Raw genomic sequence first — 13,383 nt, 5'->3', positions numbered from 1 at the left:
AATGTTTTGATTTTATAATTGTGCCCCAAACCCGAAATCAGTGGCTGGCTATAAAAAACGGACACTTTACTGACTTGCTGTGTTTGCGTGTCGGACACATTTTGGATAGACACTTATCGATATTCGTCCGATATGTATGTTTTTTGTGTCTAAATCGTGTCTCAATCAAAATAAAATTTTTTTAAAGATATATTTAGACACACTTAAATACCATCACGTGTCAACGTGTCCGGTCTTATTCTTAATATATATTCTTAAAATAAATTTAGATATAGTATATATTATTATTTATTAAAACAAAAAATATTTTAAATACTTGATATAATTAAAATAAGACATTAAAAATAATTTAAAAAATTAATTTATATTTCGTTACGATTTATCTAAAAAATATTTTATATTTTATATGTATTCATGTTCTTAAAATTTTAAAATTCATGTGTTCGGCGTGTTTTGTGTATGTCGTGTTCCGTGTCCGTGTCAGAGTCCGTGCACCATAGGTGGCTGGTGTTTACTGTTTTTCAATTTTCACTGTGGAAATTTGTGAGCCCCAGAAAGCAAGGAGGGCACTGTGTCCACTCGTTCCTCAATATCCCCGAACATTCACAGAATCATAGGCCACACTAGCTTTAGTTGTTGTTCACTTGTTCTGCCATGGCGTCCCTTCTCAAAGCACCTTCCTTTGTCTCTCCTCTGCAGCAAAAGGTGATTTTTATTTATTTGTTTTCGGAGTTTATTATGTTGCTTATTGTACCCTTATTGGGATTTTCGCAATGTGGCCTCGAGTTGTAGAACTGCTTTGTCTAATAAATTGGTACAAAGGGGTTTTTAGTTTGTGTGTTTTGTGCCCTAATTGAGGAGCTCTATTATAAGATGCGAATTGGATTCTTATAATGCTAAATTACTCATCTTGTTTAGGAAAATCAGGAAATAGATTACTATGTAAGAATTGGAATCTGATCATTTTGGATTTCGTTGTATGCGGAGATACTCAAATAATATCATGAAAGCTTGAGTTTTTTAGGTCCTTATAACATGCTTTGGTGTTTATTGTCTTCTCTGTTCTTCGTAGTAGTCATGGTTATCATAAAAAAAAACAAGGAGGTGAAAAAGTAAACTTTTTTTTGCTGGCGGTAATTTTGTAACTTTCAGTTGTCTGTTTGAGGAAAAGGATAAAAAAGAACACATGTTTTGGTTGGTGTTTCCCAATCAGATTGGTAATAAATGGATTTGGATCCTCTAAAGTTTGAATTTCACTTTAGAGAGTAAAGTGTGATCTCTCACCATTGATTTCATAGGTGGACCAATAATAAATATGAAAGAAAAATTATTCAAGGGTAGAAGATCACACTTTACTCTTTGAAGTGAACTTCAAACTTTAGAGGATCCAAATCCGTAATAAATAAGGCATCAATGAATGGATCATTGAAGGAGGTTTACTCCCAAGTAGATTGGAAGTGAACTTGTCAAATACAACTTTAGCTTGTAATTGCAGCAATTTCTTATGAGTGAGCCTTGACTCTGTATGTCATGTAACATGCTTTATTGACTCTCTTTTGTTCCAGTTGAATTATGCCAGCTTTTCATCCATAACCACAAAAATTCAATCCAACTTTTGTCATGCTAATGTAAGAAATGGGAGATGCCATGTTCCCAACATGGCGATAAAAGCTCAGACGAGCGTTGGAGGAGATGTACTTGACAAAGAATCAGTTGCTACTAACAAAGACGAGAACAGTATGTTACTTTTCATTTTCTGCTTTATTCTCATGTTTTTAAGGGTTGCTTTTGCCTATCTGTCTTTTTCCCCCTTAATATTTATTTTGTTGCTACTTTTCAGATTATGGTGTTGTTAGCATTCACCATGTTGGAATTTTATGTGAAAACCTAGAAAGATCCCTTGACTTTTACCAAAACATTCTAGGTATGCCATCTTTTGATTATTTCACACTAAAATGTGTTGTATATATGTACCTGTGTAGCAAGAAAGAAGTTTTTGAATAACTAGATTCAATGAAATTTAGGCCTCGAAATAAATGAAGCAAGGCCACACGATAAGCTTCCATATAGGGGTGCTTGGTTGTGGGTAGGCTCTGAGATGATTCACTTGATGGAGCTTCCAAACCCTGACCCGTTAACTGGACGAGCAGAACATGGAGGGCGAGATCGTCACACGTGTATTGCAATCCGGGATGTTCTCAAGCTGAAAGCAATCTTTGATAAAGCTGGTATTTCTTTGTTCCTTGCTTAAATTTTAAATGCTCATACTTCATCATAGTTCACTATGATTTGGAGCTTTTGAAATGGTAAAATTCCAAAAGAGATCAATAAGAATAACCAAGTCTTCTCCCACTAATGGGGGCCAACTATATAGATCAAACAACACCGTAATGACTTCTCAATCATATTTACATCAAGAATTACCAAAGATATGCTCCATATTTAACCTTCGCTTTCTTATTTGAGTTTAATTTTGATGCGCTGAGTCTTTACATTATTATTCAATCAAATCCTTCTATTCGTATGACAATTCAAGTAGTGCATACGAGAGTTTTTTGTTGATGTGTGATTGATAGTGTGTTAAAATTAAATTCTTTTTATTTTATAGGTATTCCATACACACTTAGCAAATCCGGAAGACCGGCAATCTTTGCACGCGACCCTGATGCAAATGCTCTTGAGTTTACACAAGTTGAAGGCTGAAGGTTTTGGGGTACCATTTGCTATTTCTATACCTTCTAGTCACCAGAAAGCAGAAATAGATGTACAGATTATTGTATATATGCAAGTGGCACTAGCCGCTAGCAGAGTACCGGTTGATATAAATTTTCTCATTTCCAAGTGCCAACTCAAAAGAGATGATATTGGCTTATACTACATATGTAAGGCAAAATGTAATGAATGGCAGTGTTGAAAGTAACAAGATTGAGCAGAGTGATTTTTCACTGAGAGCATCAGAGAGGATGATATATATATAGATACGCACACACAGGAAAAAAATGATTTTAAGAAGTAAAATTGAAGGTTGTGTTTGGATTGCTGATAATAAAAAAGGATAAATTCTTACTTGATTTTGATTTATGGTAAATTGATTTATGTCTGCATATCTTATCCAAAAACAAACTTTTGAAATGATATTATACTATAAATTTTAAAATGGCAATGAAATAACAAACTTGTTCCTAGTAATATTGAAATCATAAATCTGCATCCTTGTCCAACACATCTCTATTATAATTTGGTTTGAACTATGTACACTATAATTCAATGGGGCAAGGAAAGTTTATTTACAAATTTTTTGTATAGGGAAAAAATGCTTCACCTAAATTCCAAAAAAATGTTATATAAACCCTTTGTGCAATTCAAATGCTAACTAACGGTTTCAATGCAGCAAGTAAAAGTCATATATGTTTTCTAATCAAATGAGGACACTCCTGACTTCCACTCTTGAATGGCAGAACGTAAAGTATGGTTTGGAATCAAGATAGAATTTCTGAGTTTATGCTTTGTCACCGGTGAAACGTTGTGTCTGCTAAGCCATGCTTTGATTGCTCTGTACTCATAAGTGAAACCATCCGCAGCCACGTGCGGATCATCCATTATTTCCTGCGTTACAACCAAGAAGGATAATGTATATCTACATCACAAATATTCAACACACTAAACATATATGTTCATCAGATAAGTGAAGTTCTTTTACCTGAAGGATTGGACAATAATACTGGCTTGGTGTGTGTATACTCTTTCTTCTTCCTATCCTTGCACCTGCATCTGCCACAACAGAAAGTCTTTCAAGCTGTGGAAGAACTTCAGTGTCAAGATCTGGTCTATCCCTGCATCTAAGTGCAACACATTTAAGGGCAATTTGGGCCAATTCCAATGTCTCATTGAGAGGCCAATCACCAGCTGATTTATCTAAAATATCACCAAGGGAGCCCTTCATAACTGCATCTTCAGCAGCCAAAATGAGTCCACGCGCGTGGCGAGAAGTTATCAACTGAAGAGTTATAAGTCCAAAAGCATATACATCTGATTTTGTTCGGACTGTGCCAGTCCTCTGATACTCTGGATCCATGTAATGGAGAGTACCGGCAAGCATGGATTCTCTGTACTCTGTGACATTGTCAGGCACGACATCTGAAAGGAGTTTAGCCAGCCCTACGTCCGCAATTTTGCTCACATAATTCCTGTCTAAGAGGATATTGCCAGGTTTGATATCTCGATGAACAATAGGCTCTGGCTTTGTGTTGTGTAAGAATGAGAGCCCACAGGCCATCTCAAAAACAATATGGAATCGAGTAAACCAAGGAAGAGGCTGTTTCCCATTTCTCTTGAAAATATAGTCTTCTAGACTTCCATTGTCCATGTATTCATAAACAAGGCAACCGGTGTCAGGACAAGCTCCAAGTAACAAAACCATGTTTGGATGGTGTAGTTGACTAAGAATCTCAACCTTCAAGAAATGGGAGAGAATAATATGAACGACTTATATTTCTTTAATTGCAGCATACAAGTATTACATTCATTTAATGCGTTAAAAACTACTACTGTTCAAGACAATTTAATGAAAAATAATGGGTCAAAAGCTACGAGCTTGAAACTTTTGAATAATTTATCAGCAAGGTTTCAAACGAGGGCTTTTGGATACTTGAATTTCTAATGTGATGTTCACAGTTTAAACCTTTAAAAAGTGTGAAGAACTGGGTTAGATGGAATAACAATTTAGTAAAGAATTTGATTTGTATTAAAACTCTTCTAATATAAACAACTTAAAAAGGAAGAACTATAGAACAAGGGAAACCTCTTTCAGAAACTCCTCTTTCTTGTTGATTGCATCTGGATGGAGAACCTTTACTGCTACTGGTGTGTGATCCAGAGTGCACTTGTAAACTTTCCCATACCCTCCTTCACCAATTACCAAGTCCTCGGAGAAGAAATTTGTTGCTTCCTTGATTTCATCCATGGTGTAAATTCTGTATCTCTTGTCATGTGAGATCAATGTATCGACTATTCTCTTTTTTTCTATGGATTCTTTAAGGACATCAAGTTCAGCAATCTGTCTTTCATACGACTCTTTGGCAAGCACGTTTTTTACCTCCTCGAGTTCCTTCATAACTTTTAAATACTTCTCTTTCTCTTCAGCAGCAACTTTTCTCAAAAACTGCTCGTTTTCAAGGGAAGCATGTACTCTCTTAGCTTCTTCAAGAGATTCAGAAGAAAGTAGAAGGGTCTGTAAGTGAAGGCATGGAAGTAAACATAAGATACTTAACAATTAGTACCCTATGTTTGAAAATAAAACCTTGCATTTTCTATCACCAAGTTATATTCAGTGATACCTGTTGTTGGCACCAGCTTAGGCATTGAAGTTGGAAATTAGAAATGAATTAAAGATTGGGCTGCAGTGGAGAGGATTTCAAACTATAAACAAAGAAAAAAAAATATTATCAATTTCTCACCTTGTTTCGAACATGAGCTAGGTCTTCACAGACTTGTTTGTACATAGCAATAGTATTCTGCAACTCCAGCTGTAGCCGATCCACTTCTTCTTGCATTGCTAACTGCATAAATACACATAATGTGAACATCACTGCTCTCATGTGAGAACTGTGAAATCTAAAAATTCCCGGTAAATCACAAATCATTCATCTGCTAGCAAGAGAGGAAATTACATGTTCACGTTGCGCAGAAGTTACATAGTCAAATGAGTGGAGGCTAATAGCTTCAAAATCATCACCACTGCTAGAATTATCTAATGAGCTCCTGCGACTGGATGTTTGTAGACCAATATAATTACGGTCTGATATCGATAAAAATCGAAAATTTTTTAGAATTGGAGTATTAATTCCGGACATTTCTCTGCAAATCCCTACACCACTTTCCCCTTTATTTTCCTGAGAATTCACTGAATACCTTGAACTACTCTCTGTTGGAAGAAAAATATGATAATGAGAAACTAACAAATTCTTCAATAAAGAATGACACGAAGATCTTAAAATGAAATATTTCTATCATACCTTGAGAATTAAAAGATGAAGAATCAGCTAACTTCGACATAATTTTATCTCTAGCTACAAGATATACATCACAGCTGTCAGGAGCACTTCTTAGAACGGTCGCTGATATCCCTGGTCCTTTCAATTTTCTGGGAGAAGGGCCAGGAAAAAAAAAGATGAAGAAGTTACTTTAATCTCGTTTATCCAGGAAAAGCTTTTGGTTGTCAAACTACTGATTGCAATAACTCAACTAGAAAAGATGCAACCTACAAGAATTTAAAAATCCAATTGATCTATTATATAATAAAGCTAATTCATATTTATAAATTATAAGTTCCATTCAAGATATATTATCTAGTAGCAAAATTTATGAAACCTGGTCTCTAATAGACACAATAAGATACTGCAAAATTATCAAGAGGGTACTAACAAGAAGAAAACCGAAGAATTAACACATCTGGTTTTTCAACACTGAATATTTAGAACACATATGTATAGTACATACCTTGTAATAAAATTTGAGGAGTCAGGACCCATCACTAGTATCTGGATGCCAGATTCAGAGATAAAGCTTAGAAGTGCATCTGCAGGATTGTCATCTTCTAGTAGCAAGGTTTCCATCTGCAAGATTCCAGTTTAATTTGGTTTCGCTCATATCATAACTTTCTCAATGTCAAAGTGAATTTGAAACAACATTAAAACAAAAACCAAAAACAAACAGAGTAACTTACCCTGCTTGATTTGCATAGTTCTTTGAATGGAACGAAGATTTCTTCAGATTTTTGCTTCACATCCTGCACATAAGCTGCTAAGACATCCGAATCTGCTTCCGAAATCGGAACACACTCTCCAGCTGGGAATTCCAAAACACCACCCATCCTTGTTTTCAGTAATTCAGTTATCAAATTCAAGAAAATAAAATTAGAATACAAAAATCTTCATCCTTTTTTTAGCTAAAATTTTGAAAATTGTATCAATTGCAGTGAACAGCACGAATCAACGGCTGAAGAATCCAAAGGCGAAAAGTGAAGGAAGCACATACATGGCGTTGGAATTGAAGTGACTCTAGGGATGACGTGGACTAAGATAAACCTATCGGCTTGAGGCACTAGATTCTCCGCCGCCCATTGCACGGCTCGCCGGCTTCCCCTGGCGCAGCCGGAGCTTCCACTGACGGCGACAGCAACCGATCTCATTTCGGCACCGGCGACGGCGAAGCTTGACATCGGAGGAGAAATGGAAAATGGGAATATGTATTATGATTATTATCTTGTTTGTTATTGTTTTGGTCAACTATGATATGCTCTTGGTCAAAGCAAGACTTGAATTTAATTGGTCCACGTTTCTCACTCATCGAACCACTTCTTTAGTTTCAATTTACCTTTTTCTGTTATATTCACACTTTACACGTCCTGGATAAGCACCCTCTCTTCTTCTTCTCCTTCTTTTTTTTTTTTTTTTTATCAAAGATAAGAGTCTCGAATCCGCAACCTCTTAATTGAGTACGGAGAGAGTATGTCATTTGAGCTATAACTCATTGGCGATAAGTACCCTTTTGTTAATGAAAGAAATGTGGAAAATCGCATGTAATTATTGTGAAATTGATACATAAATATTTTAGATAATAATTTAATTAAATATATTAAATTATTTAATAATTTTTCATTGTATCTGAATTTTTACGTAAACAATTATTATTAAATTGGTAATCTATTAAGTTAGTTGAATAAATATTTCCCTCAGTTCCATGTCATGCCTTTGTTAGTAGGATGCACGGTGCTAGGAAATAAAGTCCAATGGATATTCCAGTCCGCCAATGATCCTCAGCCCATTAGACCCAACAATTTATTGGTGTCTTTCGAGGAAAAGAAAAGAAGATGAACTAAGTCTGAAAAAAAAAATAGTAAATACTGTTTTCTATTTTTGTCTTTTTTTTTTTTCTCGTGAGACATATCCCACTTTAATTATTCTTAAACCTTGATCTGACACATCAGATGGAGTATGATGTGTCAATGTCAAGTGTTAGGTGTTAACTTTAAATGTTTACAAAGACCCTCTCTTCTCTTCTCCTCTTCCTTTTCTTTACTTTCTTCTCCTCTTCTTCTTTCTATTCGACCAGTCACCATCATCATCAAACTTCACCTTCACAACCATCACCGTGGCACCACCATCGTCAAACCAATCTCTCTTTTCTTCTTCCTTTTCTTTTCCTTTTCTTTTCTTTTTCTTTCTCCATCGCGTCATCTCCAGAACCACCATCTTCTTCCCCTGTTTTGCCACCAACAGTCACTACCACCGTGGTTCCCTCTTCCCCCTCTTCTTCTCCTTCTCGTCTTACCCAACCTCCCTCAATAACTCACTCCAAATCTTTTCGGCGTCACCAAGATTCTCACTGTCCTCACTGTCCTTTGCGCTGTCATTGCTAACAACTCTCTTCCCTAACGGGTATGCCGTCCAAAGCCCTTTGTCCTATCTCGTCCTCCTCAAGCACTATAAGAGCCCCACGTGGCATCTGGTGAGACATTCAAGTTCGTCGACGAGGCCTTCTGGTTGCCCCCAATTCTTCAATTCTTGTCTTCTTGTATATATGAAGTGTATGTTAAATTGTTAATGATATATGAATTACTAGTTGGTTTAATTATTCTATTTGTCCCTATAGTTTCACCAAATTTTTAATTAGGTCCTTATACTTTTTTTTTTCTTTCAATTTAGTCCCTACATTACTTTTAATTTTGTAATTATGTCCTTTTTATGTTAAAAATAACATAATATTTTTACCAAAATACATGCGGTCAAACATTTAATTAAGTTTTTAATTATAAATACCTTCAATTTGCGAAAAAAATATTAAGTTAACTCTAATATTATATTATTTACACTATGAAGGACTTAATTACAAAATTAAAGCAGTGTAGGGACCCAATTAAAAAGAAAAAAATATAAGTACCTAATTAAAAATTTGGTTAAAACTATAGGGACTAATAGAATAGTTAAACTTTACTAGTTTTATGATATTGTCAAGGTTAATGCAGAAAGAGTTTTAAAATTGTGGAGATAGATAATAATGATAATGGGTCTGAAAAAGAGAAAAAAGAGGAGGAGGAGGAGGAGGAGGAGGAGGAAGAAGGAGAGGAGGAGGAGGAGGAGGAAGAAGTGAAAGGATTATTTAGTTCCAATAACCATTTGGAGTTGACATCTAGCACTTGGTATTGATACATTATACTCCACTTGTTACGTCAAACAGGTAATCCGTTGTCAACTAGTTGCAGGGGTTAATTTGTCCAATTTTACTGATAAGTGAGGGATCTGGTTGAAATTTAAGGATGATTAAGATGCGATATATCTCAAAAAAAATATCAGAGATCAAAAATGGTATTTATCTAAAAAAAGAAGAATAAAAGAATTATAAGAAGAATAAAATGTCACCAGATTTTAATTATTGTTTATGTGTAACACATTAGTCCAATCCTAAAGAAAATAGGATAAATTTGTATACTTTCTAATAATATGCATAAATACATAAATGTTAGCAGACTAATATTTTTATTTTTCTAATCTTATATTTAAATTAGTATTAATTAATTCTTTTTTATATTAAAAAAAATCGATCCTCTAATATTCTCCTATACATTCGGATCCATCACCAACAATGCAAGTGTACAACCACTAGCATGAAAAAAAAAAACACTAGAAAAGTCCAAGCCTATAACCATTATTAGTAGTAGAATATATCATCTTTTTAAGTACATCTGTTTGTACATCTTCATTTTATAATTTAAAACATAAAATTTTTATTTATTTATTTTTATTTCTTTTCCATCACTTTTCTTATCAAAAGTGAAAGTATACAAAAACTTATGTACAAGAATAGTAGTTATACATTTCTGGTAATTCAATACAAGAAACAAATGTCACAAGCAACTTAATTACAAGGTTTAGACATTTAGCACAAGTAGCAGTAAAATTCATGATCGGTCTGGATCGGAAATAAAGGTGAGCTTAAATTGCAATAATACTCCTCAAAGTACAAGATTCTCAATCCAAAAATATCTAGCGCCATCACAACACCTCACCATTATTAATTTATTATTCATAATGAATCTATATATATATATATATATATAATGAAAAAATATAGGCAAATAATTTTTAATTAGTCAATTTTAAATAATTATAATTATTAATTATTAGTTTTAAATTTTTTAAAAAATAAAATTTAAATAATTATTAATTAATAATAATTAATTAATATATAGTATAATTTAATAATATTTATTAATTTATTGTTGATTAAATTCTTATTATAATTATCTAACAGAATTGATATATAATTAGTGCAACCTAATCCGCTGCATGCTTTTCCGTTAATGCAACCCAATCCGCTATACTTAGTGCTGGCGATTGCAGCAGGAGTATTTTATATTTAAAAAGTATAGATAGAGAATAAAAATATTAAACAATATAAATAATGGATATATCGGATGTTCAATTCATTAAGTATATGGATGGTTATTCTAATATTAAGATTTAGGTGTATAATTTAGAAGTGTAATGTATTTTTACTTTATTGAGCCAATTTTAAAACTAATTATTTATATTATTCATAAAAATTATTATCTGCCTTACAAAGTCATTTTATATTTGACATATAATAATGCCTTTGTTTGGCATGCATGTAGTAGAGCCGTATGAGATACTGTCATAAAATTACTAATTTTAAATGACTAAATAATTATATTTTTAATAATTTTTTTAAATAAAAACTTTTTTTTAGATTTATTTAATTTTTACATAGAATTTTTTTATTTATCTTTATTTTTTTTCACTTTTAAGATTCTTCACTAATGATCAAATTTTAGATTTTTTTGAATATAAAATTTTAATACAATGTTATGAAACCATTTATTTCAAAAACTTAAACTAATAAAAAAAGATAACATAATTAAATATGTTTAAAATATAACTATTTATATTATATTTTTTTATTAAATTAAATTTTTGAGAATAATAATTTCATGAAAGTTACCTACTATAATATAAACTTATTAGCTACCTAAACTTTGTCGTTCCCTTGCTATCAGGAGAATATATAACTCCTTATTGTATATTCTTGTGCCAGGACTCCTATATATTATTCTCAACTAAGCTACCTAATTAATTAGTTCAAGATGATCATGGTTTTGCATGACGTAATTTCCTAAGTTCAACGTGCTTATATAATTATTGCAAATAAAAATAATTTCCTAAGTTCAACGTGCTTATATTATTATTGTATGGAACGTACATAGATCATAGTGGATTTCCTATTTGTCTCCAACCTTATTTAGCTTAGCCAACATCGTGAAAATTAAAGAAATAAACTTCAATTCGATGAATGTTGATAATAAAGACAAGTTCCCCCTTCACATAATGCTTCTCATCACGTGCACAGTGATGTTACATTATCAGTAAGAAGAGTTGTTATTGGATTATGATATAACAGTTACTATATAAGAATGTGTAGTTAGGAAAATTATAAATAATTTTAAGATAAAAATATTATATTTTTATATTTGGTTTAAAATTTAAAAAGTTATTACTAAATAAATTTAATTTTATGAAATTAAAATATTATTATTTTAATTTCTTTTTTTTTAAATACATTTAATTTTTATAAAAAAAAAATTGAATAACAAAATAATAATTTAACCAGTAACTCTAATTATATATCATTGTCATAACTCATAAGCAACTTAATGGAAGAAGCACTACATGCATGACTATACTTTAATAGTAGCACTTAATTAATCAACTGCGGTCAACAAATGATCAATTAAAACAATTTAAAGGTTTAAAAAAGTCTAGACGTTATAGACGTCACGTCAATACTTTTATTAAAAATATTAAGTAATTTTATACTATTAAATATAATTTTATTTTATTAAAAATACTAATAACAATTAATTAATAATTATAAATCACAAAATTTACTGTGTCTAACATTTCTCTTTATACTAGATATGCTTATCTTGATTCACTGACATAAACGTGGAAAGCTCTACATTCATAGTTTGATAAGTTGCACCATCATATCGCACTTATAATTATTTATTTGGAGTATGGTTGAATAGAAGGTATTCATCCTCCTTTAAATAAGCGTAAAAAATTTGGATGTTATTTGGGTTAAATTTTTTTTTAAAGAGTACAGTAATGCATGAAAATTAAATTTTTTAGTTAAAATCAACTATTTTTTTAAAAATCTAGCTTATAAATCATAAATTTTAATTTTAAATCATAAAATTAAAAATTGCAAGAGAACTGTCTATACTTTCTATTTTTTTTTTAAATTACAAGATCCCTATAAATTACAATTTATCAATAAAGACTGTATTAATTATCTTATATGGTAATAAAATTTGAAAAAAAAAATAATTGTTGCGAAAAAAATACATAATAAAAACAATTACTGATATAAAATTATTTTCATGTCGAATCATCTAACCATTTTTATTTTTACATAAAAACAAATACTTATGATTGGTGACTATAATAATTTTTCATCGGAGATAATTACAAATCAACTATGTTACCTACGTGTACATCAAAATCAGCGATTAATATAAAATATATGTTGGAATACAAATATATATTAAAAATAAGGGTAGAGTATACTTTTTGTCCTTAAAGTTTGGTAAAAATTTAAAAAATACCCCTAAGTTTTATTTTGTTTCAATTTTGTCCTAAAAGTTTTCGATTTGCATCAAATATACCCTCGACGGCTAAATTTTCAAAACAATTAAGATCAATCTAACAATAATGCATGAAAATTATGCTTGATTTGTTTGTGTTGAAGGTTATTCTTATGAAATTGTTGTTGAATTAGTCTTTAATTTTTTGAAAAATTAGTCGTCAGGGGTATATTTGATGCAAATCGAAAACTTTTGGGATAAAATTGAAACAAAATAAAACTTAGGGGTATTTTTGAAAGTTTTGTCAAACTTCAAGGACAAAAAATGTACTTTACCCTAAAAATAAATTAAATAACACATATATTTATGCACAAATATATTAATAACTGATTTTAGTAGCTAATTTTGGTATACGAATAGCATTTTTGTTACAAATAACTCATTCTACTAGCTACCAATTGTCAAATCATCAAGGCAACTAATGCATGTATGTTTTCATCCAACGGCTTATAATTATTGTTCCATGTGCAGGAATGTTCATACCAACTTATATATTTGGTTCATGGAGTAGCTTTATATATATATATATATATATTAAGAATTGAATTCTGTGACGCCGCCAGCATTGCTAGATAGCACTAAGAAGTCAAGTGGAGTTTTTATCTGAATATATAATTGAAATGTAACTCGTATCTTTTTTTATAAATGATTAAGCCTTCGTT

General features: G+C 31.6%; 2 protein-coding genes across 3 annotated transcripts; one reads left to right on the top strand and one right to left on the bottom strand.

Annotated features, from left to right (window-relative positions):
• Positions 1 to 2,945, top strand: LOC107643330 (Lactoylglutathione lyase / glyoxalase I family protein). The gene is made up of 6 exons (XM_016346942.3): positions 1 to 40; positions 501 to 705; positions 1,566 to 1,737; positions 1,841 to 1,924; positions 2,025 to 2,228; positions 2,609 to 2,945. The coding sequence occupies exons 2-6, from the start codon at positions 655 to 657 to the stop codon at positions 2,701 to 2,703; spliced, it is 606 nt and encodes a 201-aa protein (XP_016202428.1). The 5' UTR covers positions 1 to 40; positions 501 to 654; the 3' UTR covers positions 2,704 to 2,945.
• Positions 2,946 to 3,216: 271 nt separating this feature from the next.
• On the bottom strand, positions 3,217 to 7,400 carry LOC107643292 (U-box domain-containing protein 34). Of its 2 annotated transcripts, none has more exons than XM_016346891.3 (9): positions 7,036 to 7,400; positions 6,725 to 6,846; positions 6,499 to 6,614; positions 6,015 to 6,142; positions 5,670 to 5,923; positions 5,457 to 5,558; positions 4,802 to 5,230; positions 3,701 to 4,453; positions 3,217 to 3,606 (listed from the first exon to the last, which is right to left on the bottom strand). In XM_016346891.3, exons 1-9 carry the CDS (start codon positions 7,217 to 7,219, stop codon positions 3,415 to 3,417), a joined length of 2,280 nt encoding a protein of 759 aa, XP_016202377.1. In that variant the 5' UTR covers positions 7,220 to 7,400; the 3' UTR covers positions 3,217 to 3,414. The 2 variants fall into 2 exon arrangements, with proteins under 2 accessions (XP_016202377.1, XP_016202387.1); XM_016346901.3 differs by having other exon boundaries at positions 6,725 to 6,872; positions 7,036 to 7,295.
• Between the last annotated feature and the right edge of the window lie 5,983 nt (positions 7,401 to 13,383).

This window comes from Arachis ipaensis, chromosome B1 (assembly GCF_059453495.1).
Source record: "Arachis ipaensis isolate K30076 ecotype BB chromosome B1, ASM5945349v1, whole genome shotgun sequence".
Lineage (NCBI taxonomy): Eukaryota > Viridiplantae > Streptophyta > Magnoliopsida > Fabales > Fabaceae > Arachis > Arachis ipaensis.
The sequence above is the reverse complement of the archived record's forward strand: the minus strand, read 5'-3'. Positions and strand labels throughout refer to the sequence as shown.